Below are 27766 nucleotides of genomic sequence, written 5' to 3' on the forward strand. Positions count from 1 at the left end.
TCTCTTCTTCTGAATCAAATGCCTACTGAGTGTCCAGATAGGGTGTGGCTCCCTTTATGGGGCAGGGAAGCTCACACTTCATTTAGTCGCAGAGGAGCAGTAATTGGCATTTTGAATTTTTGCACAAAGCCAAATGATGGGGGAGAAAAAGGTATTAGCTTTGAATCTCATAGGGAAAAAGTTATATCTGTTCACTCTTATAACTTAGATTATGACCTTTCTTCCTTTATTAAACAGAAGAATAACCATGAGAAAATTGATATTAGATATTCAGTGTTAGATGCTAAATGTTTAGATAATAAAATGCTAAAATCTGGGCATGTTTGAGAAGCAGCAACATGGGGTGGCTTTCTAGTATTTCACCCTGAAATGGGAACACAGGCTGTGTTGCAAAGCTCATGGCCATTCTCGAAGGATTTATCCTGAAGGGTCCCGTAGGTGGAGAGGGAAACAGGGCAGACAGAAGATGTGACCTTGGGCAAGTAGTTTAACCTCTCAGGGGCTCTGCTTCTTCATGGGGTAAACTGAACAAGAAGACACACAAGTAATAGAATAATAATAATGAGCTGCTGTTTATAATTCAGGGTTACGTGCCAGTCGATGGGCTAAGTACCTTATATTCAACTCCTCACAACAAACTCACCAGTAGGTTCTCTTATTATCAAGTGGTTTCTTCAACCACTTGATGGCTGAAGAAACAGAGGTTTAAAAGATTAGAATAACTTGCCCAAGCTCACATTTAGTAAGTAGCAGAGCTAGGGCTTGAGTTCAAGGAAGCCTTATCCTAAGCCCATACTCTTCACTGCTTGTATACTCCTCCCCTATCCTCATCCCTCCCTCCCTCCCTTAGGCCTGTAAGGTAAATAACGCCCCTAGCACATTGCCTTGCACACAGCAAAGTCATCCATAAAAATGAGTACCCTTTCTCCCTGACTCCTTGAACACCCTTTTATTGATATGGAAACTGGGGTCCAGAGCAATTGATATGAAATGTCACAAATTATATATTTAGTTAATGTGCAAACGGATGTTACAATGCAGAACTTCTGATGAATTCATTCATCCATTCATCCATCCATTCAATAACACCTATTTATGGAACAGATGTCAGGTATTGCCTTAGGTACTGGGGATACAGTGATAGATAATGCCACGTATCACAAGAATTCTGGAGATAGTAAGGCATAGTTCCTGCTGAAAAGGGTATTATTGTTAGATAATCTTTTGGATCAGATGGACCAACAAGCTAAAATAAAGTAGAATATTAGAAAACTGTCACAACAACAAAGCAGCAAAAAAGGACTGGGAATACAGAGAAGGGAGGCTTTTCCTGGTCAGGGAGTGAGGGTGGGCTTCCCCGGAGGAGGCGATGTTTGAACTGGGACATTGAAGAATGGATAACACTTTAAGAGGAAATAATGAGGGTGGGAGAGGGTATTCCAAGAAGAGGGAACAATATGATCAAAGACTAGGGGATAGGATAGAAGATGGTGGAGAGAGAGATCAGGAAGGCCTAAGGGGACATGGAGGGGAGGATGATGAGACCTTTGAGGGTATGAAAATCTACATATAATAGAGGCCCCTTAGCCATGCTAAGGCTCTTGTACTTAATGCTGTAGATACAAAGGGACACTGAAGGTGGTTGAGTAGGAGAATGATACCTGGAGTTTCATGCAGGAGGGATTAAAAGGGGGAGAGAGATAAATAAGATGTTGCAGAGCACCAAGTAGAGCTTCCTGTGCTTTATAGCTTGTTCCCACTAGCTATCTATTTTACGAATGGCAGTGTATGTATGTCCATCCTAATCTCCCAATTCGTCCCACCCTCCCCTTCCCCCTCTGTGTCCACATGTCCATTCTCTACCGTCTACGCCTCTATTCCTGCCCTGCAAATAGGTTCATCTGTACCATTTTTCTAAATTCCACATATATGTGTTAATATACTATATTTGTTTTTCTCTTTCTGGCTTACTTCACTCTGTATGACAGACTCTAGGTCCATCCACATCTCTACAAATGACCCAGTTTCATTCCTTTTTATGGCCGAGTAACATTCCATTGTATATATTTACCACATCTTCTTCATCCATTCATCTGTTGTTGGACATTTAGGTTGTTTCCATGTCCTGGCTATTGTAAATAGTGCTGCAATGAATATTGGGGTATATGTATTCTTTTGAATTATGGTTTTCTCAGGGTATATGCCCAGTAGTAGTATTGCTGGGTCATATGTTAGTTCTATTTTTAGTTTTTTAAGGAACCTCCATACTGTTCTCCATGGTGGCTGTATCAATTTACATTCCCACCAACAGTGCGAAAAGGTTCCCTTCTCTCCATACCCTCTCCAGCATTTATTGTGTGCAGATTTTTTGATGATGGCCATTCTGACTGGTGTGAGGTGATACCTCATTGTAGGTTTGATTTGCATTTCTCTAATAATTAGTGATGTTGAGCAGCTTTTCTTATGCCTCTTGGCCATCTGTACATCTTCTTTGGAGAAATGTCTATTTAGGTCTTCTGCCCATTTTTAAATTGGGTTGTTTGTTTTTTTAATATTGAACTCCATGAGCCATTTGTATATTTTGGAGATTAGTTCTTTGTCTGTTGCTTCGTTTGCAAATATTTTCTCCCATTCTGAAGGTTGTCTTTTCATCTTGTTTATGGTTTCCTTTCCTGTGCAAAGTTTATTTCATTAGGTCCCATTTGTTCATTTTTGTTTTTATTTTCATTTTTCTAGGACGTGGGTCAAAAAAGATCTTGCTGTGGTTTATGTCAAAGAATGTTTTTCCTTGTTTTCCTCTAAGAGTTTTATAGTGTCCGGTCTTACATTTAGGTCTTTAATCCATTTTGAGTCTATTTTTGTGTATGGTGTTAGGGAGTGTTCTAATTTCATTCTTTTACATGTAGCCATCCAGTTTTCCCAGTACCACTTATTGAAGAGGCTGTCTTTTCTCCATTGTAAGTTCTTGCCTCCTTATAGATAGCCAGTGGGAATAAGCTATAAAGCACAGGAAGCTCAGCTTGGTGCTCTGTGATGATCTAGATGGGTAGGATGGTGGGGTGGGGTGGGAGGGAGGTCCAAGAGGGAGGGGATATATGTATACATATAGCTGATTCACTTCATTGTACAGCAGAAACTAACACAACATTGTAAAGCAATTATACTCCAATAAAAAAAAGAAAGAAAGAAGATGTTATTCTTTCTGAGGTTTCTTGAATGAATGACTGGATGGATGAATGGACTAACTTATAAACCTGTTGAGTACCACCATCTTCTGAGCATTGTTTGTGGTGCTGAGGGACAGGGATGAATAAGCACTGGTTCCAGCTGTTCAGGAAACTGGGAGCTTGCAGTCCAGTAGGAAAACCAACACTGCACAGGAAAATAGGATACAATGTGCCCCCTGCCATGCAACACAGGAGGGAAGCAATTCATCTTGTGTGGAGGAAGTGCGGAAACCTCAGAGAGGAGACAGTAGGTGAGCTCAGCTTAAGTGGATGAGAGAGGCAGGAGGAGGTGAAGAACAAGGCATTCCAGGGCATAGTTGCTGAATGAAAGAATGAAGTATATAGACTGGAGATCATATATAACATAGAAATTAAGAGCCTATACTTTAAACTCAGGCTTGGGATCAAAATTCCATTCTCTGACCTATCACTGTGTGGGCTTAAGCTCTTAATAGCCTCCCTGAGCCTCAGTCTCCTCATTTGTTATAAAGATGCAGTGGAGGGCTTCCCTGGTGGCGCAGTGGTTGAGAGCCCGCCTGCCGATGCAGGGGACACGGGTTCGTGCCCCGGTCTGGGAAGATCCCACATGCCACGGAGCGGCTGGGCCCATGAGACATGGCCGCTGAGCCTGCACGTCCAGAGCCTGTGCTCCGCAACGGGAGAGGCCACAACAGTGAGAGGCCCGCGTACCGCAAAAAAAAAAAAAAAAAACTGCAGTGGGATCGCACACACAAAGACCTTAGCCCAGCCCTGCCACTTAGTTTAAGCTCAATAAATGGTAACAGTCATTATTCAAATCATATACATAATGGGAGAACACTTAGGGGTCATCTCTCCCAGTCATGGAGGCACATAGGAATTCCCTCTACCTCCCTCCCACCCCAGATTCTACTATAATTCTCCAAGGATGGTAGAATTCCCCGCTGTCCAAGAAGCCCACTGCAGGGCTGTGTACTCTTAAGTATTGAAAACTTCTTTCTTTTGATCTTTGACGGGTTGGCTGCAAGCCAGTGAGTCCAATTGTGCCCTCTCCAGGAAACTAGAGAACAGTAAGTCTACATTTTTATGAAAGACATTCAGATATTTGAAAGCAGGTCTCATGATACACTGAAGTGTTCTTATTTCGTCAGTACCTCCAGGTCATCTATCATTTTGTCATAAAAGAGCTACCCACTCTGTTTGCCCTCTAATTTCCCAGGACACATCTCAAGGAGAGTCCAGAATCAAACAACCCAGAGCGGAGAGACGCCCTTGCACCTTCACCCTGTGCCCTGGGATTGCAGAAGTCCTTTTAGCAGCAGTGTCTTCACCTGGCTCTTCCTAACTTGCAGTGGAATCTGGTCTTTCCACAGCAGGGGTGGTGAAGTCTGATGACTTTATGTTCTACTTGTGCAACTGATCTTTTTCTAGACCTAATTCAAGACTTTATGTGTGTCTTGTTAATGATCATCTTGTTTATTTTGTTCCATCAAGGGGAAATCTTTGGGATATTTTCTCCATCTGACACATTTCTCCTAGATTCGGGATTTCTGTGGAATCGATAAAAAAGGGCATCCTGTACCTTTACGCTATATTGAAAAACAAAACGTCAGATAGGACTAGACCAAGAACAGAGCCATCTAGCCCATTAGAGACCTTTGGGTGAGCCTGTTCTATAAACTTTAAATGCATGGCACCCAACTGGTACCATCCAGTCCACATTTCTGTATCTTGTCCACTAGGCTCTTATAAGAAACTTTAATAACAAAATAATTTCCTGAAACCAAGCTTCACAAAGCCTGCTTTGTCCATTGGCATGCCAAACCTCACACCACCACCCAGAAAAGGAAATGACATTTGTTTTCCAAAGCTTCTAAGTAAACACCAGTGATTCCTTAGTAATCTCTAAATTTCTTTCTCAATATTCACAATTTCTTTAACAATCCTTTCTAGAATTTTGACAAGGATCAGGACTCATGTTTCTTTCTCATATGAAAGTAGAAAATGTACTCATCACTAGTTTTTTGGTCCAGGAACTCTTCCTGAGTCTTCAAAGACTGAGGTATATCTGCGACTTATTTCAACACCAGGGGGTTAACTGAGTCAATCAACAAATTCTGATTTAGTAAGGCCACATCAAAGACACTACCCTCTGTATGTACGTATCATCTTTCACCCGGGCTCAGAAACCTGAATTCATTGCTCTCCCATTTTTCTCACCTATCCAGATTCAATTTCCTCATCTAGATATTTGCTTAACGTTTCTAGATTGAGGACCATTTTCCTTGATTAAGAAAACAAAAGCGGAGAGTAGAAAACCCTGCCTCTCCCCAATCATGTAATATTACACCATCTGCTTCAGTGCTGGGTCTATCCTTGCCTTGTTTTTAATCCAAAAGAAACAGCACTGTTTTGCCGTCTTTAGAGTATTTTTTGTTGTTGCTTTTCAGACTCAGCCTCTTTGCTACATTATACCTACAGGTTCAAGCCAGACTTTTATCCTGCCTTGCATGTCCCTTCTTCAATCTTTCTTGTGTGTCCTTCTAAAATCTGGTCCCTCAGAGAGTTCCCTGTGCAGCCTCATTGATTTGTATTGATGCTGTACTCAACAAACACAGGTTGAACTGAATCAATCAATTTAATTTACTTTTTTGAGTGGAATAATTTTCAACTTTATAGCCTACAGTTTATTTTTTAGACTCTTCCTTTCCTCAGTAGTCAAAATCACTTTTGGGGATCTCTGAACATGGAATCAAGTGCAGATTTCTAGGGAATCTGCTTTCCCAAAGCATTGGATGCAGGCAGCTTGTGCCTCTCCCAGGCTTGCCTTGCTCTCAACCTCAGCAATGTACTGAGATTTCCATCACCTCACTGCTACCCACCAGAGAGCTTCCTTGCAGGTCCTACTGAAGTCTCAAGCAGCATTGCCCCTCACTGCAGATGCAGTAGAGTGTAGTGGCAGTGGGCATGGGCTTTGAGATCGATCAGACCTTCTCTCCCACTTACAAATGTGTGACCTTGATCAAGTAACCTCACATCTCTCTGCCTCAGTCTCCTCTCTTGAAAAATGGGGGTGATCATAGTCGCTGCCTCCTAAATCGGTTATGAGGATTAAGTGAGATGATGCGTGCAAAATGCTGAGCATGGTGCCTGGTACATAGTAAACATTCAATAAACTGTACCATTGTCATTACCACGCTGTTGTTTCTTCCAGTGTCAAGTTCTATAGTTCCATGTGGAGTATTTGCTGTATATCTTTAAACCTCAACTAGAGTGTAATCCCCGACTTGGTTACATATGGCTAAACTTTATCTGGTAACTTCACTTGAGATTAATAAAAGCTCTTAAATAATTATATATATTTTTTGTCTCCATGTAAACGGAAGGGTCACATGGCTGGCTGGATCATCAGCACTTGCTTGGGAAGAAGACTAGAGACTCTGTGCCTACACAGACTGTGTACTCAACCATGTCTCCAGCTGGTCCCATGGCTGCTGGTGAGCTGCAAGCCCTTCCAGGGCAGGGATGTGACTGCTACATCTGGGAACCAGGATGCAGCTAGAATGGCACGGCCAGAAGCGAGCAGCCTCTGGCTGTGAACAGAATAGCCCAGTTACCTAACCCTCGCTGCCACCCCTGCTTGTGACCACAGTCGACTGGTTCTTCCTTTGCTCCTGTGCCCTCACATCATGTTCTTTCCTAGGCAAAATGCAAGGATTCCACTTGCTTAAGTGAAATAAAGTAGTCAAAACTCAACACAAAACAACTTGTTACGGCTTCCCTGGTGGCGCAGTGGTTGGGAGTCCGCCTGCCGATGCAGGGGACACGGGTTCGTGCCCCGGTCCGCAAAGATCCCACATGCCGCGGAGCGGCTGGGCCCGTGAGCCATGGCCGCTGAGCCTGTGTGTCCGGAGCCTGTGCTCCGCAACGGAAGAGGCCACAACAGTGAGAGGCCCACATACCGCAAACAAACAAACAAACAAACAAAAAACTTGTTATTAATGGAGTCATGCAAATCAACCCACTTGTCCCTAAGTGAGCTCTCAAAAAAGCAAAGCAAACGTTGTCACTCCCTACTGAAATTCTTCTATAACCCCCATAATCAAGTTCAAATCACCTAGCCTGACAGCACTTAGTCCCTGCTTACATTAGAGGGAATGGCACTTAATGGTCCATAACTTTGTTCTCAATGGCCAATAACAGACTAAATGAACAATCCGTTCTTTAAAGTCGTGGCTTTTTAACCATTTCCTTTTGTCGGTAACGCTGAATGCTTCTCTGATTGTGTATTGGTGTGTTGTTTTTCCATGTTGGGTCTTGTGTTGCTCTCTGGTTCACAACTATCTAATTCTTTAGACATGATTTCCTGCCCCCTTAGAATCTATGAGAAGTCCTAATTTGGTTTTTGCTGCAATTCTCTCAATGCCCTCAACACCCTCAGTGATGTTCTGGAGCATGAACCGGCAGTAGAGTGATTACAGCCAGGATCCTCAGTAGCAGTGTGCAAGCATCTCCCTCAGACTGGCTGGGTTTCAGCCCCTGCCTCTTGTTCTCTGGCCTCTGGTCGGCTCTTAGATCCTGTGCTCATCCACGGGCCTATTTCATTTGAATCTCTAACCAGGCCTTCTGTACCCAGTGCTCTGGGTATGTTGACTTCCCACAGGCTCCTTACACATGATGGTGATAATTTAGAAAGCTGCACTGGGGGTCTGGCCTGATTCAGTCTTGGCAAAGCCAGGATGCTGGAAGGTAGCTCATGACCCCATTCTGGGAGCCAGAGGCTGCAGCTGAAAAACAAAAATTCTAGTCCTTCCTTTATTAAACAGCTTTTTGTTTTGTTTTGCTTTTAGCTACATATCTATTCATCATAAAGTTTTTCTTGCTTTGAATTTTATTGAAATGATAGCATACTATATGTGGTCTCTGCAACTTGCTCGTTTTAAATCCTTTCTATATGTTTCTAAAATGCCTCTATGCTGCTCATTCATTTTCACTGCTGTATATGTAATATTCAGTTGTGTGTGCCACAGTTAACTGTTCTACAATTTATCCATTTTCCTGTTAATGGATATCTAGGTTGTTCTTAGCGGTTTGCTACTATGAATGATGCTGCTATAAACATTCTTGTATATGTCTTCTGATCCTTGTGGGCAAGAGTTTCTCTGGAATATATACTTAGGAATGAAATTCTTGAGCAGTAGGTATGCGAACGTTCAGCTTTACAGCATAAAGCCAAATTGTTTTCCAAAGCGTTGTGGCTGTTTACACTCCCACTAACATTGAATAAGAGCTCCCTTTGTTCCTCACCCTTGCCAAATACTTAGTATTAGATTTTATAAGTTTTGGTAATTTAATGGTTTAAAATAGTTTCTCACTGTAGTCTTAATTTGCATTTTCCTAATTACTAATGAGTATTCTTCTGTGAAATGTATATTTATGCCATTTGTCTATTTTTATATGGAGTTATTTGCCTGTCTCATTGATCTTTAAGAATTCTTTACATATTCTGGAATACTGAAAATTTGTTATATTTGTTGCAAATATATTTTCCAAATTAGTGGCTTTTCTTTTTTGGTTATATTTGTTGCGAATGTATTTTCCAAATTAGTGGCTTATCTTTTCCTTTCCTTTATGGGGTCTATAGACTACCAAATTGAGGTCAAAAAGATTCTTAACTTTTCAAGTGCCATTTTCATATTAAAGTCTTTAATTTTTTTTTTTTTTTTTTTTGCGGTATGCAGGCCTCTCACTGCTGTGGCCTCTTCCGTTGAGGAGCACAGGCTCTGGACGCGCAGGCTCAGCGGCCATGGCTCACGGGCCCAGCCGCTCCACGGCATGTGGGATCTTCCCAGACCAGGGTACGAACTCGTGTCCCCTGCATCGGCAGGCGGACTCTCAACCACTGCGCCACCAGGGAAGTCAAGTCTTTAATTTTTATGACATTGATTACATTTGTTGCAAATATATTTTCCAAATTATATGGTTAAAGATAAGGTTCAATTTTATTTCTTTCCTATATGGAAAACCAGTTGTCCCAGAATCACTTACTTTCTGTGAACTGCAGTGATACTGCTGGCTTATATCAAGTTTTCATATATGTAAGATTATGTTTGGGTTTTTGTTTGTTTGTTTTTTAACGTTTTGGCCACGCCATGCAGCATGCTGGACCTTAGTTCCCTGACCAGGGATCGAACCCGCGCCCCCTGCAGTGGAAGTGTGGAGTCCCAACCACTGGACCACAAGAGGAGTCTCATGTTTGGGTGTTTTGGTGGCTTTCAGTAAAGTATTAAAGTTGGCTCCATAAAGGTTGTGCACATTTTTTTTGTTAGATTTATTCCTAGGTACCTCCTGTTTTTATGTTAATGTAAGCAATATCTTCTTTGTTATGTCATTTTTTAGAAACCAATGCTGAGATATGGAAATGCAATTGATTTTTCTACTTTGATCTTATTTCCAATTACATGATATAGGCTCTTATTATTTAAAAAAATTATCTGTACATTCCTTTGGGTTTCCATGTGGTTAATTCTATCATCTGGAAATGACAAAAGTTTGTTTCTTCCTTTCCAAACCTTGTGCCATTTTATCCTTGTCTTACTGTACTGGGTAGGGTCTCCTGTGCAATATTGAATAGAAGAGGTGATGGCAGGCATCCTCTTTTTTCACAGATTTTAAAAGAAATGCTTCTGATGTTTTACCATTAAACAATGGTATTTGCTACAGGGTTTTGGAAGATACCCTTCAAATTAAGAAAGTTCTGACCCAGCAATTTTACTTCTGGGTATTTATCCTAAGAACACAAAAACACCAAATTGAAAAGATATATGCAGCCTTATGTTCATTGCCGCATTATCTACAATAGACAAGATATGGAAACAACCTAAGTGTCCACTAATAGATGAATGCATAAAGAAAATGTGGTATATGTACACAATGGAATATTACTTGGCCAAAAGAAGAATGAAATCCTGCTGTTTGTGACAACACGGATAGACCTTGAAGGTATTATGCTAAGTGAAATAAGATCACACAGAGAAGGATAAACACCATATGATTTCACTCATATGTGGAATTAAAAAAAAAAGAACAAACAAAATAAAACAAAAACAAGGTCATAGATACAGAGATCAGAGTAGCGTTTTCTGAGAGGAAGGGGTTAGGGGGTGGGTGAAATGGGTGAAGGGAATCAACTGTATGGTGATGGGTGGTAACTAGACTTGTGGTGGTAACAACTCTATAGTGTATACAGATATCAAATATAATGCTGTACACCAAAACTTATATAATAAAAAAAAATTAAGCTTCAAGAAGGTAAAATAAAAAGTTCTTTTCTTGGTAAGAGTTTTTATCCTAAATGAGTACTGAATTTTGTCAAATGATATTTTCTTCTTCTATTGAAAAGCCCATGTGGTTTTCCCTTTTAGTTTGTTAACATGATGATTGTTAAGTCACCCTTAGATTGCCAAATTTTAAAATTAATTGGATTAAATGTTCATTATATTCTTTTATCTTTTTGAATCTTTGTTATATCTGTGGTTGTGTCTGCCCTTTTCATTCCTAATTTATTTCTTCTCTCTTACTTTAAAAAACCAATTTAAGAGGATAGGCTTTAGTCTTTTATTAACTTTTCCAGTGAACCAACATTTGGCTTGCTTGATCCTCTCTGTTTTATCTTTATTCTCTATTTTATTTATATCTGCTCATATATTTATTATCTTCTTTCTTTAGGTTTATTTTGTTTTTCATTTTCTAAATGAAGTTGGACACTAAGCTCATTAATTTTAAGCCTTTCTTCTTTCCTAATAACAGTATTTAAGGAGATACCTCTAAGGACCATTTTCATTGCATCTCATGAGTTTTGATCTATGGTTTTCCTTTTCATATTTAGTACATTTTAAATTTCCAAGTATTTTTTAAAATATCAATTTGATGTTTTTTTGATCCATGAGAAATGTATATTTTTACTTTCCAAATGCATGTTTTTAAAAAATACATTTTGGTTACTGATTTCTAAGTTAATTACATTGTAGTATAGAATGTGGCCTGTATAATATGGCTTCTCTGAGATTTACTTTATGAACTAATATGGTCAAGTTTTGTAAATCATCATGTAAACTTGAAAAAAATATACATTCTCTAATTTGGGGGTGCATGTCCATTAAATTAAAGTTATTAAGTGCAATGTTCAAATTTATAGTAATGTTTTGTTTGACTCTCATTAATTGAGAGATGTACTAAAATCTCCTGCATGATAGTAGATATTTCTCCCTGACGTTTTATCATTTTTTTGTTTTATGTATTTTGAGCCTATTACAGTTAATACATACAACATTTAAAACTGTCATATCCTCTTGGTGAGCTGATCATTTTAAAATTATGTAGTGACCCTGTTTATTGCTAATCATGATTTTGGTATTAAAGGTATCTGCTTTTAATTACCCTAGCTTTATTTAGCTAGTATATACTTGCCAATTTTTTTTTTTACTTTAAACCTTGTATTTAGTTATGTTTTATATGTGCCTGCTAAATAGCATATAATTGGGTATTGTTTGTTAACTTTCACTACTATTATTGAGATATTTAGATTTGTTTCTACCATCTTTCTTTGTGCTTTTTATCTTTTTTAAAATGCTTTTAAACTTCTATTTAGAATTGAGTGGGGGGTTTTGTTTGGTTGATTATTTTTTCTTATTTTTTCTCCCTTTGTTTTCCCTAGCTGATTTTTTTTTTTTTTTTTTTTTGCGGTACACGGGCCTCTCACTGTTGTGGCCTCTCCCATTGCGGAGCACAGGCTCCAGATGCGCAGGCTCAGTGGCCATGGCTCACAGGCCCAGCCGCTCTGCGGCATGTGGGATCCTCCCAGACCGGGGCACAAACCCATGTCCCCTGCATCGGCAGGTGGACTCTCAACCACTGTGCCACCAGGGAAGCCCTCCCTAGCTGATTTGAAGTTATACATTTTTTTTCTATTCTTTTCATAATTACACTTAAATTTTAAATAGGTAATTTTTAATACCCTAACAAAGTCAACTTAATCAGTATTTTAGACTCCTTTTAGACAACATAAGGACCCTGGAACACTTCACTTCTAATCATTCAACTCCCAACTTATGTCCATTTTAGTCTGGTATTTTAGTTCTGTCTTTGAAAAAAAATCCGTATTATTTTATACTGACAATGTTTATTTGTTTTACTTACATGTCTATTATTTTTTGCATTCACCATTTCTTCTTGACTATTTCAGATTGTCCTCCTACGTTTATCTATTTTTTTCCCTTTAAGCATATTTGCTAGAATTTTTTTGTAGATAGTTAAATTTTTTTTTTAAACTGAATGTTTCTTTATTGTGCACTTGCTCTCTAAATGTAGTTTTTCTGGGTGTACTGTTCTAGCTTGAAGGGTTTTTTTTTTTTTCAGCCTTTTGAAATTATTATTCCACTGTCTTCTAACATCCATTATTGCTGTTAAGAGAGCTGTTAGTAAAAATTTTGTTCCTTTTTTAAGTGAATTATTTTTTCTCTTTATCCATTTTAATATCTGTCTTTGGTATCCTACATTTTCACATCATTGTGCCTAGGTAAGTGTGGATTATTTTAAATTTATCCTGATTTCTCTATCTCGGGCTCCATGTATCTGTAGATTTATGCCTTTCATCCACTTTGGAAAAAATAAAGCTAGCACTTATAAACCATGGATTTGGTGCCAGACCCTGTTCTAAATGCTTTGCTCAGTACCTCAACCATTATCTCAACCATTATCTCTTCAAATAATACTCAACCTTAATTTTCTCTATTCTCTCCTTCTGAGACTTCAATTAAACATACACCAGACCTTCTCATTCTATCCTCTATGTCTATAAGCTACTCTTTCCTTCTTTCCATCTCCTTCTATTCATGTGCTACTTTACGGTTGATTTCTTGAGATACATTGTCCAATTCACTAATTCTCTCTTCTGCTGTGTCTAAGCTACTGTTTAGTGTATTTGCTGAAGTTTTAGCTTCAATGAATATAGTTTTCAGTTCTAAACTCTCTATTTATTTGATTATTATTTAAAATAAATCTCCGATCATTAGTTTTTATTTGAAAAAATTTAAATCTAAAGGATTAAGCATTATATTTAGTTGTTTCTTTAGTCTCTTTTCATCTAGAACAGTTCCCTAGATTCCTCCTTCCCTTTTTTTTAAATGACATTGACTTTTCTCACTTATTTTGCAGATTGTCTCTCAATTTGAATTTGCCTGATTGTATTTTTATGGTTAAATTCAAGGTAAGCGTTTCTGGCTAAGGTGCTGCATAAGTGAACATGTATCTTTCTTAGTACATCACAGCAGGAAGCTCATGATGTTAGTTTGATTATGGTTATGATTGGTTCAGGTTAAGGTGGTGTTGCCTGTTCACTTTTATTTTTCTGCTTGCTAATTTTTGTATGTAATCTTCTATTTCTTTAAATGTTTCCCACAGAGACATAGTGTATTCTGTATTTGATAATTATAGTTGAAGTTCTTGGCCATTTAAATTTGTTGATTTTGCTTGAACCTCATTCTTAGTGGCTCACTTCTTTGTGTTTTGGGTGATTTTTAAAATTATTATTATAAGCTCATGGTTTACTGAACTTAATCTGTCTGAATCCTGAGAGCCTAAACTGAGGCATGGTTTCTTCCATATAGGATCTATAATTGGTTTTGGAGTGCTAGAGACCTGGCTTAATATGGGAATCTCAAGGTTAGCTCCCCTACTTTTTGTTAGACCCAAGGCAGCACTGGATTTCTGTTTTTGTGTTTGCTTCCCTCCTGGAACATGTAGGCTTCAGCATACCTTCTTTTCTCTCTCTTTTTTGGCCCTGAGAGATTTCTCTCACTTACTTAAGAGCCTAGCAATGTTTTCAAAAGTATCTTGTTGCAGTGAATGGGCTTTTATAGTATTTAGTCCACCATTCCACTGCTCCACACTTCTTAGGAATCACATTCTGTAACCTTGGATGAGACGGCCAGTTGGGTTGGGTATTTAGTTTAAAATATTTTTTTCAGGTAAAATTATTACGACAGTGTTTTTTAAAACCGAGGGTTACAAAATTAATTTTATGGGTCACAACAAGCACTAAAAATGAGACAGAATAGAAAGTAGTAGTCTTTTATATGTAGCAAAATTCAATATTATCTCTTGAAACATTTTATTCAATTATATATTTATATGTACTAACTTGTGATATAAAACATATTTCTTGCTGCTGTCATGGGAATTTTTTTGTGTAAAGCAATTGTCTAGGGCACACAGCTTTGAAGCCTCAATGACCCTAGAATCCATGCAATGGAGAGAGGACCCAAGGCTTCTTCAGGAAGAGAATCTTAGTCTCGCCCTCACTGGGCCCATCTCTGTTATAAGGCCACTGCTCGACCAGGTGGCTACTGAGGCTAAAAACAGAGGTAAATACATAATAAATGGATTATTGACATTTGTTGAGTGAGGTCATCTGACATAAACCTTGAGCATCCCTGCATGTCTTTGCTGAGTGTGCCAAATAGCGAGGCCTAACCATCCTGTGTCCCTGAGCCACTCCTGCAGCCAGCCAAGTAGACTACTTGCTTCCTGGGAGAGGGGGCTGGCTTATTTACTGCTTGCCATAAAAGCTGCTGAGTTCCCCTACTCTGGCACAATCGACTGTGTGCACAGCTGTCATCAGGGCCTACCAGGCTACACCCTGGCACTTAGATACAGGGCAACCTGTACCACACTGCTGCTCCTGCTGTTCGCTGTGTTGTGAGTAAAAACTCCCTTGCTCTGATGCACTGAATATCACTGTTTACTTTCAGCACATAGAGTGTAGCAAATCCATCCAAATTCCTTGGTTGCTTAGCTACCAACTTCAGAGTCTTTGTCTACGAATGGCATCAGGATTCAAACTCAGGAGTGTCTGATTCTAATATCTGTGTTATTTTCAGGGCACCTTGTTGCTTTATTATCCAGGAAATTATTGTTTCTTCTGTTCCTCAGCGGCAGTCAAGATAAAAACCACAGAGTGTAAGCCAAACTACTTCCCTCTTCCTGCCTAGTTCATTGCAATTTCTTTTGTCATAATGTGTGCTCCTGCTGCCACCTGCTGGCAGCCTCAGACACCCTGCTATTTCTTTGTAAACCCCTTATCTGTGTGAAGGAAAAGCCATCGGGTTCTAAAACAAAAAAGCAAGAAGCTCAATGCAGGGATGCAGGCAGTCAACTGGTAAACCATCCTCAAAGTTGGTAAAGCTGTAAGGGAGGAATATTCCGTTACATTCCCCTGGGGACTAATCTGTTCTCCCTCAAAGCTGATCTCAGTTTTCACCAGATTTTACCTGTCTCCAGGTATTGAAAGCAAGCACAGATTCCGTTATCTACTAAATTTGAATGGTGGTCTCTTGCTAAACTGTGGTGTTCCATCGCACATAACACTGACCACTACACTGACAGCCAACAAAACCAGAAGGTAACCAAGAAGAGTCTAAGTGGCTGCAAAGCTCGACTTGACCTCTTCATAGACGGTGAGGCTCAGAGCAATCAGGCCGCTGCATATCATGGTCCTTTACTCTGGGCAGCTAGGACCACCAGGAGAATCCATTTCCTTTGTCAAGGACGTCCATCTCTCTCACACACACACATACACACACACAAACACACACACACACACACACACACACACACACACGCACACCCTACAGAACATAATGACTTGTCATCTGGGATGAGTTGTTGGACTTTTGTTTTTCTTTGTTTCCCTTGCCTTGACAAAACGGGGAAAAACCCTTCCTGGGGGTGAGAGAGCTTATTTCTGACTGTTGGAAAAAGAGAAAGCAGGAATTGTTGTCACGACAATTGGGAGCTCATCAAAGCCTCATTTTGCTCATCAGCCATCACTGCCCTCCGTCCTGCACCCCCGCGTGTTCCTCTAATTCAATGCTCGCCTAATGAATAACTCCTAGGAACAAAAGACCCTTTCAGGCTGGCGCACATCATTATCAGAGGAGACTTGTATAACTGTCGCAGACGACTCACGTTTTCAGGCCTGTCTCTAAATCTGGTTATTCACAACCTTTATAGTTCAATATTATTGCCTAACTGTGATCATTTTCTAATTATCCTAATAATACTTATTAAATAATTCCCATTAAATCACTTGAACCAGAGCAGCCCAGGCCAGCTCAAATACAACTTAACCTAATAAGCATCGGTCATTCATTAAGCACCAGGGCAAGCTCTTAAAGGGGCTGAGTAGGATATTAAACCACAAAGGAATATTATTATTGCACAAATGTTATTACAAGTTCGAGTGTATTAATTTCAATGCCTGGTTTGCAAATCTTCTGTTTGGTTTCCTTTGGGGCCGCCCTCTGTGACTTGACTCTTTCAGTCTCCTGCCCCTTGTTAATCTGCATCTGTCACCCACATAAGGACAATCAAGGAGAAAAAGGCCCATAAACTTAACAGGGGAATTACATTACCAAGGATATAGAGGGAATGAACAGAATCCATCTTCTGGCCAGGCAAATACACCTTTGAAAACACCATAAGCTGGCCGAGTTTCTTTAGCTGATAACTGCAAATAGCCTTTTTTTATACTGAGGGTGAGGGAGATTTTCAGAAGCTTTAAAAATTTGGTTTCCAGACTTTAAATTTCAAGCAATAAACATCAGAGAGTCAATTCTTTAAAAAGTGTGAATGGATATTTAACATTTTGTAAAATAGTACCAGTAGCCGTTTATTAAATGCCTACAGTGTGGTAGGCACTCTTGGGAGACTCTTGGTCCACCAATACACTTAATTCTCAAAATGACCTGGTAATGTGAGGATTAGGAGCTCCATTTTTCACATAAGGAATCTGGGAGCAGAGAGGTTAAGGGATTCTCCCAAAACCACACAGCCTAAATGCAGTGGAACAGAATTTGAACACAGGGCTCCTTGACACTTACAATTTTACTAACCCTACCATGCCATACTGCCTCCCCAGCAAAATGAAACATGTCCTAGCTTTGCTGGTTTATCCTTTTCACTTCTAAGGCTCTCACTGAAGTCAGCGGACTCCTAAAGACAAGTGCCAAGCCTTCTTGATTGGGAATATGACCAAACATTTCATTGTGTTGAAAGCCCTGACAATGGCTGTACAGGTAGGCAGGGACTCCAAGCAGTGAGAAACAGCTACCACTTTTGTTAAGAACCCTACTTCTGATGGGTGGATTTGGGTTCTCTTTGCAAGGAAATACACCGAGTATTGTAAGAAAAGGAACAAATATTTATTAACATTCTCTCCCATGCCAGGCACTGTGCTAGGGCTCCCACATACATTGTTTTAGCCAATCCTCACCACAAATCCAAGGAACAAGTATAATTATCACTCCCACTTCAGAAACACAGAAGCTGAGGCACAGAGGGGTAAAGTCAGACTCCGATGTTTCCAGAGAGACAACAACTACACAGCTACAGAAGCTGAAACCACAGGGCCTCTCACGTGGACCGGCCCTTGCAGGGCTCTGGGAGCTGCCCCACAGGTTTGCCTGCATGACTTTGTATGAGCTTCGTGCCTCACAAAATCTGGGTCTGCCCCTGCTGTTACCATTATTCTCGAATAACTGAACTTTTAAGAGAACTGAAGCCCTAACCTTTCCCTATGTTGTTTACGTGACCACACACAGAGATATGTGTTTTCAGGGTCTGCTTTCTCACATTTTATATCCCAAATACAAAAGGCTAAAGACATCACATCAGAAATTAAAGAGACAATACCCCCAATATACACACATATATATATATCACTGAATCTCTTTGCTGTATACCTGAAACTAACACAATATTGTAAATCAACTGGGCTTCAATTTTATAAAAGAGACAATACCCCCCATTGACCCCAATTCACTAGCAACATCACTGCTGGATGGTTTCCACAAACACATAGATTTCTTTCAGTTTCATTCCTCACTCAAAACTCTCTGCTGGTTCCTTATTCGTTATGGCATTTCACGTCTTTTTACTTTTGGTCTTTGCAGGTGCTCTTCCCTCTGCCAGAATGGTCTCCTCACCTCCCTGGTAACCTCCTGTTCCTTCTCCAGTTCTTGTCTTAACAGATCACCCCCTCCAGGTGATTAGCCTGACCACCCCCCTTCCCCATCGAGATCAGTTAGGAACCTCGTGATTCCGTCCTCATTCCACCCTAATGCTTGTTCCCATCACAGCCCTCGTCCCCCTGTGTTGTGGTTTATTCACATGTCTGTGTCCCTCAATGGACCATAAACTTCTCAAAGGCAGGAAATGTCATACTTATCGTTAGAGACCTACTGTCTTAATGTCCAATACAAAGCAGACCTTCACCAGATGAATTCTGTTTGCATCTAAGAATCTGAAGCTACCAGTAGAACAGTTATTATTTATTGCTTTGCCTTGTGCCAGGTAATGTGCTAATTTAATTTCATCATATATATATTTCATCATGTATATATGTATCTCCTTTAATCGTTATTTCAGCTCTACAAGATAGGAAACCACTATTATCCACATTTTAGAGGAGAAAACGAAAGTTCATAAAGGTTTAGAACGTGACTGGCCCAAGGCCCTACAGCTGATAAAGGGAGCTACAGGTGGTAAAGGGAGAAACCAAGACTTTGACTCCAAGTCCAGGCTTTGAATCACTACCAACATTGCTTGAACACCCAACTGTTTCTCCTGAATTTTTCTTAATCCCTGAATTGCAAAGAACATTCACACTAGCAGAAGAGAGACTGGACAGACCAGAAATCCAAGGCCCACAGGCTGACTGATGCCCTGGGAATTTCAAACTGGACAACCAGTTTGATTTTGAAAGTGGGAAGCAGTTGTGGATTGAGCACCGCAGGTCCGTGTTGACAGTTCCACAGTGGGTGACAAGGTCTCACTGTTTTGCCCAGATGGTTAGACCAGCACTGTTTTCAGACCAGAGACACGGGCCCGAGCCCGCTTCTCCAGATCCGCCCGCAGGGATGCCTACCTGCTTCTCCTCTCAGCGCCTTCTCTAGCCTCACGCCCTGGATCTCGGAAGCCCTCTGCCACTCCTCCACCTCTTCCAGCTGCCTCTGGATGGCCTGCAATGCCAGGATCATACGTCACGCAGGTACTTTCAACGTGCAGAGTCATGCAAGGGCGCCAATTCTGCCACCTACTTTCCAAGAGGAAGAAGCCCTTTCCCTCGTGATGCCACCTCCTCAATTAACTGGGTAAGAACCCATGAATTCCCAAAATAACTAGAACTTGACATTTCCTTTCTTTAAGTATGAAAACATAAAGCAAGGAGTCTGTGTGTAAGCTCAATTTGCCCCCAAGGAGACATGAAAACACTCCCCTTTGACCAGGCCAGTCACACAGACACGCTCTCAGGCAGAGGCTGCTGCACTGGGTGGGTGGTCCTCGTAGTTCCTGGACCCCTCGGAGCCTCGGCCTCTGACCATGGTGATGGCATAGCCATCAGAGCTACAGTCCCTACCCAGAGTAGGACAGGGTCTCCAGGGGCAAACACAGGGCACGTTTCTTCTCCCAGGAAGAACCAGCAGACACCTCCCAAGAAACTGTTCTGGAGCAGCAGACGCGGGCCAGCTCCTGGGGCTCTGGGTGTCCCTCTCCTGGTTTGTCCTGCTCTTGTCCTCAGCTACAAATCGGCAACCTATTCTTTCACTGCACCACGGGGGCTCTTTATTGTCTGTGGAAGTGCACTGTGGCTTATTACTAGCAGTTTATTAAGACGAGACAGAAATGTTTATCCCATTCAGGCACCCCCTCCATAACCTTAACCTAACCATCAGGGCACCTAGCAAGGCTTGGGATCATGACTGCGTTTGCCTTTACATGTTTATTTTCCCTACCAGCTATTTCTCGCTTGTATATTAGGAAGGAAAATGAAGGGGAAACCTTTCCTCTGTACATTCTGTTCATCCCCGCCCACTTTCTCTGCTTTCAAACACATGCTGCCAAAAGGCACATCTCTTGACAGAACAGACTTTGCACCTGGCAGACCAGGTGTGTTCAAGGAAGTGGCAGCTGTCTGGGCAGGTAGAATGTGTGTGTTCTTCCTTTCCTACCTTCCTCTAGCTCTGTCTCACACCTCTTCCTCCTTAACTCCACATCCTTCTAAGTCTCCCCTAGATTCAAAGTACAATCGCTGAGGCATCTGCAACCCGTGAAGAGGCCCAAGCAAGGGTAGCAGTGGGGAGGGGTGGGGACGGAGCAGCCACCTGGCTTCTTGTCTCAGCTGAGAGTGTTTAAGCCCCAAACATAAAATCTGAAATAGATGGGAATTCTATCTAAAACTACTTGTAATTTTATGCCCTCTTCCTCTCTGTCTCTCTTTTAAAGACAATTATATCTTTATAGATCTGTCTCTTGCTGGCACTGTGTAGAATTGCTAAAGGAAGGGAAACATTTAAATGACTTTATTACTGATTACTTTGCAATTATGGCTCTATAATTGTTATGGACTGAGTAGTGCCTCCCCCACCCCGCCAAATTCATATGTTGATGTCCTAATCCCTAAAGAGACTGTGTTTGGAGATAGGGCCCTTAAGGAGGTAAATAAGGTTAAGTGAGGTCATACCAGTGGGCCCTAATCCAACAGGACTAGTGTCCTTATAAGAAAAGGAAAAGATGCCAAAATTCTCTCTCTTTCTCTGAATGCACACAGAAAAAAAGGTCACGTGAAGACACAGCAAGAAGGCAGCTGTCTACAAGCCAGGAAGAGAGTCCTTACCAGAAACCAATCCTGCAGGCACCTTGATCTTGGACTTCCAGCCTCCAGGACTGTGAGAGAATAAATTTCTGTGGTTTAAGCCACACAGTCTGTGGTATGTCATTATGGCAGCTCAAGCTGATTGATATGGTGGTCATTCTTTAGAAACTAAGGATGAAAATCTCAAAGATTCTACAGGACTGGTATGGGTGCTAGCAGATTAGGCCTCAAAAGGCCATCGTAATTCTTCTGTTATCACTGCCTACTGTCTGGAGTAAAAATAGAAGGAGGGGAAATTGCTGAGTTTGCCAATCCATTTCATAAAGACTTCTCATGTTCTCAGAAGGAAAAGTTGAAATGTTTCAAGAAAGCCTGTTTCAGAAGTTGAGAATGGACAGAGGGAATTTATGGGAAGTTTTCCCATCCACTAGGTGAAGGGGGTGGCTCCCAAGTCAGTCACTGAGAAGAGTAAAGGAGGCTGGAGTAAGTGACTTCCTGCTTTTGTCAGAAACAAGTTACAGGACTACCCGGCCTGATAAAGCGAACAACTGGAAGAAGGGATGTACGGTACACTGCATTAACATGAGTGGTCATTTTAAGGCCTTCTGTCCTAAAACCCAACTGTCCCTCAAGGCTAGGTTTGGGGTCCTCAGGGAGAGGGGGTGTGCCTTGACTTTCTGCTTCATTTTGCAGGTGGGCAGATCAACTTGGGCAGAAATGTTTGGAGTAAACAATCAGGCCAGGGAATCTGTAGCAGAATGCTAGATGCTTGTGTGTTCAACTAACCTTGGAATAGAGACAGCCCCAGTAGTTGTCAGCTCAGCAAAGACACTGTCAGAAAGTCAGGGGAAGGTTGTGTCCTCACAGAGGACGAAACTAAGGCCACTTGTGTGTGGCATTAAGGGCCTGGGATTGTTCCCAAGGCCGTGTGTTGGCTGCTGTTCCAGCTCACTTTGCAGGACATGCGTCTGCAGATGGAGAGGCAGCTGGGAGTGGGCCAACTCAACACCTGGGCCCTCCAGGCCCCAGAGTCCCACCAGGGATTGAGTCAGAGCCTTTAGAATAGCCACAAGCCCGGTTGCTCAGAGAAGAGAGACCTATCTCTCCCCAGTGCAATACAGATTTCCAAAGGCTTCCACCTCCAGATCCCCAGGATCCCAGACCCACTCACTCAGCTCAAGTTTGTTTTCTGACCTGAGCTTTGTGAAGTCTTTTCAATTCTTCTTGCTTAACCAATTGTTTTGTTGCTTTTTCTAGCCTCCTTCTTCTTCTTAGTGTCTTCCTCTCCTACAAAAACCAAGAAGAAAAAAATATGTCTTGAAAAATAAAATTGAAATGTACAAAATACTGTCACAGACTCTGCCCTCTCCAACCAAACCACTGCTTAGCTTCTAGAACAACAATGTCAACAGAACTTTCTGCAGTGATGGAAATGTTCTGTATCTAGGCATAAGATTGCCTTCCCTACTTCACTTTGTTTGTACAAATACGTCATTAGTACCACTGGGTTCTCTGTGTGCCTGGGCTAGTAGAATACAGAACATTCAAAATTGAGGCATTTAAAATAGCGGTCCAGATCTTGACGGTGTCTCTTCCAGGTTTTAGACAGCAGAGAAAGGAGAAGTAGTGGTGTGGCCAGCTCCACATATTGCAAGTTTCAGGAGACTCTTCTGATTGGAGAAGCAGCAGAGAATAACGTTTGAGCACTGGGCCCAGGAGCCATGCAAAGCTGGCATTCAAACCCCAGCTGAGCCGTGTGAGCTTCACTATGTCATACAACTTCCTGAACTTCAGCGTCCTCTTCAGAGTGAGAATGATTTAATGCCTACCTTGTAGGGATGTGATAAGGATTAAATGGGATAAGGTGGGTCAAGTCCTTTGCAGAATACTTAAAAAAGATATGGGATAGATATTCAGTAAATACTATGATTTTTACCGTTACCAGTATGATCATTATATTATTATTATGCAAATTAGCATGATTATAATTTCTTACTAAAATCTACTATTTTTCATATGTGTGTGTATGTACGTAGTATGTATAACGTATGTGTGTATACATCTTACATATACAAAATAAATGTCCAACTTGGGCCGGTTTTATTATGTTTGCCTTCTCAGAGCATACACATCAATTTTCTATATTAGGACGAGAACGAGAACATGCGAGAGACTTCTTTCTAATGCTGGCAGAAATAAATATGGAATTAAAAACTTGTTACATCTAGCCTGGTGCCTGGGCATTCAGTAGCTGTGGTTGAGCTGAATGTTTGCCCATTAAAAGGACTATAAATCCCCAAGTGGGGAATAGACCTAACAGGCCTGACTCCAGGTCCATAATAGAGGTCAGAGATTTTACCTTAAAAGCAAGAGCCTTTCCAGGGCTTTATGGGTCCTTGGCGTTCTGCCACCCATTCCATCACTCTCCTTAGGAAAGCATCTACCTTTCAGGGTTCAGAATGTTTACAGATCATTGGTGAAAACATTTAGCTCAATGACGAAACTTGGTTTTTCTAAAATTCTCTGTAGGATGTAGAATCCTAAAGATCTTCATCCTTTCTTTCATCCTTGGAAGGAAATTTTGGCTCTCAGCACTCAAACTTATTCTATATCACATCTCTATTGCTAGAGGACAACTTCCAGATTGACTGTCAACCACTGCAGAGGTCCCAGGCCATTTGGGTGAGGCAACTCCTCCTTTAAGCAGCCAGGACCTTTCTGGGAAGGCTGGGTGGGGAGGGGTGTGGTGGTATTTGGCAAATATCTCTTGAGCTTCCACTATACTAATCTACATAATAATTGTCAGCATTTTTTGAGTGCTGTGTGCCAGACACTGTACTGATTACTTCACATGCATCATCTTATTTATTCCACAAATTACACTTATTTCACAGGTAAGGAAATCAAAGCTCAGAGAAGTTAAAGAACTTGCCCAAGATGACACAATCAGGAACTGGTAGAGCCAGGAGCTAAGCCCAGGTAACCTGAATCCAGTGTCCACATTTCTATCTAGTTTATTCTGCCTTTCCTGTACCAAATTCGGTGCAGATGCATCAAGGACCTCTGCTTTAAAGAAATATCAAACTTTCCCCCTAAATTAAGACCATTCAAACAATTTCAGCGAGGGATGCCTTGACAGCATTGCGCTGTCTTAGCACTTCCCAGCAGCAAAGCTACCAAACCCCGACTGCTTTATCGAGAGTCAGCAAAGCAGAACCTAGACAGGGAAAGAAAGTCCTTTATTGCCTTTTATTAAAAGATGTGGACATAGAAAAAAAGAAGGATGATTTATTAACAAATGCTCATATAGCCTTACACTGCGCCAGGCACGGTTCTCACATCCTCAGTAATGGTGATGACGATGCAGAGAAGAAAGGAAAACGTCTAAGGGCTAAGGAAGAAAAAGATGAAGGACAGAGAAAGGGAGAAATCTGGCAGGACTGAAGACAAGCTGCCTGTCTCCCTCTCTCAGATCCAGGCATTAAGTTGAGGGGAGGGGGCAAAGCAAAGAGGCGAGGCTGCATATCCTGTCTCCAGTTTCCTTTGCAAAGGTTCACTTGAGCTGAGTGGGCTCTGTGCCATGTGGCTGGGGACACACCTGTATGGGGCAGAAGAGATAAAGAAACTAGAAGGGAAAACACTTCCCTCGTTCCTTCAGTGTGAGCCCTTGGGAAGTCATAAAGAAGGAACCTTTTTGCCAGCTTCCCTGCCTGAAGAGTGGGCGTGTTGGAAGCCAGGTGAAGCGGGCAAGGTTTACCACACTGCAGCAGATGTGTAATGTGATGACTGGCTCTGTTCTGGTCCAGCAGGAGACAAGGAGCTATTCGCAAGGCTTGCCCTAGGTATCACGGTCTTGCCATTTCGCTGGCTTTCAGCCACTCCATTCTTTTGGTCCCCATGAGTGGCAGAATGGCTGATGCCGGGGCTTCTGCCTCATTTGAATACAGAATTAACTCAGGGTCACTCAAGGGGGTGAGAGAGTCTGTAAGGAAATCCCAGAAATCAACACGACACATAGAATTCACTGGTACTGAGTGTCTAACTAATCATGGCCACCCACGGTTAGAAACCAGAAATCTCTACGTATTCTCTTGTTCTCATTCTCTCTCTCCCCAGCATGTCCCAGCTCCCTCCTGACTTACTTGCTCCAAGGTGAGCCGTGGGGAGCTGGAACCCCTGAATGACTTGAGATGATGCCAAAGCTCCTAGTGCTAGATATGGAAAAGTTGAGTTTAAGTAAATAAATTTGGTTCTCTCTTTTTCTCCGCAGATCCTTACTGCTCCAAAAAATAAACACTGCCAGAGCAGTGAACTGCTTCTGTCCGCCCAGGAAGCATATGATGTCCAGCCATTCAGCTCTTCCAGCCCCAGAGGATAAAGAAAACAATGGTGGGATTTGGTCATGGGATGCGTGTCTCCGTGTATGTAACATACAGACACGTTTAAAGACATACAATGACGTTTGCGTTTTTTAATCCATGGGTATGGGAGTTATTTAAAGGGTTCTCCAGAAATGAATGTTCATTAAGCAGAGAGAAGAACTGCCATTCCCCCGCCAGCACACGGCTAGTCAGTGGGGATCCTCAGAGCCTACATGCAACTGCATGGTTCATTTCGCATTTCTGATTAGAATAAACATAACGTTTTCCATGCAATCTGCCTCTAGTGCTTCTTAAATGAAGCTGTGCTACCCCTCGGGAAATACACATCTGCTTGTTTTAATTTTTTCGATGGTTTGCTTGTTGGATCACCACTTTAAGAGCTGCAGTCACCAAATGGTTTCAAGTAAATATGTCTGTTTTTTCCCCCTTCCCACTTTGACATCTCTGAGAAAGGCAAGTTCCTAAAAGTTAAAAAAAATATATAAAAAGGTAATTCTTAGGGTGTTCCAGGTAAAAAGAGCGGTTGCTGTCAGATGCAATGAAACGTGATCCTCCTAATGAAACTGCTGCAGCTGGAGCCCACATTGGGTCTGAAATCTGGATGGTAAACGGCCCCCGCAAGCCAAGGCCCCCTTTGGTTTGCCAAGTGTTGTTACCTTTGACCGCAAGGAAGGCTGAGGATCGAATTCTTCATCTGCAGAGGAGGTGGTGGTGGAAGAGGTGGAAGAGGCAGTCCCTGTCACCTGTGCTCTGATGGGGACGTGCTTGGGACCTGAAATGGGAACAGAAGAACTCACTGAACTCCTAGCTTCTTCTCCTGCGTCATGACCCGAAGCCACCTCTCCTTCCTCCCTGCTACCCCCATTCTCTTCCTCCCTGCCCTCCCCTCACTGCACCTGCCATGAGCGTGAGGCGGCAGCACCTAAGGGCAACTGAAAATTTGGCCCTCTACGTTAATTACATTTCTGGGTCCCTGCCAAGAGCTTTGCAGCTCTCTTTTCATGTGAAAAAAAAAAAGGTATTATGCAGAAATCAATTAATTCCTTAAACACCATTTATATGGTGTGTTGCTAGGAATGCATTCAGAGATGAAATCTGTTAGTAAAATTCGTGTCTGAAGTTAGCTGAGTTACCTAAATGCTTGTGTAAGGTTCGTTCTGCAGAGTAATTGAATGCAAAAAAGTCGGAGCCAGCTCTTAAACAAATCGCCCTTCTGCGGCTCACAGCATCTGGCACCCATTTTTACTACATGACATCTGCTCAGTGTAAAAGGGCTGGCGTCAGAATGTCTGGTCATAGAAAAAAAAAATCCCAAATGTAATCAGAAGCAAAAGGACTCTAAGCCTAAGGTTTTATCACATAGTCTCATGCAACATAAATATTTCATTAATTATGGCTAAACAAATGCCAATTTTATTTTCCCAACTTGCAGATATTATCACATCATTGAAGTGATGATTCAAATGCCAGGAAAGGCGGTTTAAGATAGGGAGGGCTCAACAATTCAGGGCCCACGGGAGAGCTGAAGTCGAGGGGAGATGCCAACCCCTGAACAAGAGGTAGATGGTTAGAGGCAGCAAAGTGCCTGTGTTCGCTCAGATCTCTTTGTGATCTGACTGGGGACCACGTGTGATAAAGTGTTCCAGGTGCCACAGGAGACTTTTGTTCTTCTCAGCAAGAACATCTGCCCCTACACATCAACCTGACGCAGAGTTAATGATTAATATCTGGATTAACGCACCCTGAACACCGGCTATCAGAACCAGCTAGGACTCCATGATAGGAGATTTACTAATCTTTACTCTGCCGCATCAGCTTCTATCTAAAGAGAAATACGTGTTGGGTGGGGAGGGAGGAGAAGAGGCAATTCCAAGCTGACTAGCATTCTCTCCAGCCTGCCTTTTCTTCCCCGTAATTTTCAACTATTCACCCCAGTGGGAGAGGCCAAGTTTTAAAAATTAAGGGTAATTTTAACTTCCAGGAACACATTTACATATGCTGTTATTCAAAGCAAAATAATGCAAAACATCTATATAATAACACAGCCTCTCTGGGGAGAGAGTTAACTGTTTTCCACTTTAATTTGCCAGATGCAAACGCTCAGGTGAAGAGAAAATCGGGAGCTGCATAATAACGGTAGAGGCATTGTTAGTGGGAAGCTGAGACTGTTTCCCAGCCCCAGCCACTAAATCACCACTGAGTACTTTAGTCACTGAGTATTCCCTTCTTAGTGTGTGAGCTTGAGGAACTAACTTCACCTCCCCAGTTTCTGGGGATCATGATGTCTAACTTGCAGAACTGTTGTAGAAGAGTAAACGTGATCAATATAAAGAGCCTAACACAGTGCCTGGTTCATTGCAGGTGCTTAAATAAATGTTGTCGTCATCATCAGCTGCCTCTCCCAGACGATGAAGCAGCAGCCATTGCTTCATCGTCATCATTGATCCCAACGAACAATACGGCAG

The 27766-nt window shown here is 41.7% G+C and overlaps 1 protein-coding gene across 1 annotated transcript in view; it reads right to left on the reverse strand.

Annotated features, from left to right (window-relative positions):
• The window catches only part of MICAL2 (microtubule associated monooxygenase, calponin and LIM domain containing 2), a 223985-nt gene that overhangs the window by 13792 nt on the left and 182427 nt on the right, over positions 1-27766 (reverse strand). Inside the window, exons 31-33 of the mRNA XM_079930564.1 lie at positions 25958-26073; positions 22114-22206; positions 19192-19285 (exon numbers count right to left, since the gene is read on the reverse strand). Coding sequence (XP_079786690.1) covers positions 19192-19285; positions 22114-22206; positions 25958-26073 — 303 coding nt within the window. The remainder of the gene's footprint in view (positions 1-19191; positions 19286-22113; positions 22207-25957; positions 26074-27766) is intronic.

This window comes from Stenella coeruleoalba (genome assembly GCF_951394435.1).
Source record: "Stenella coeruleoalba genome assembly, chromosome: 8".
In the NCBI taxonomy this organism is placed as follows: domain Eukaryota; kingdom Metazoa; phylum Chordata; class Mammalia; order Artiodactyla; family Delphinidae; genus Stenella; species Stenella coeruleoalba.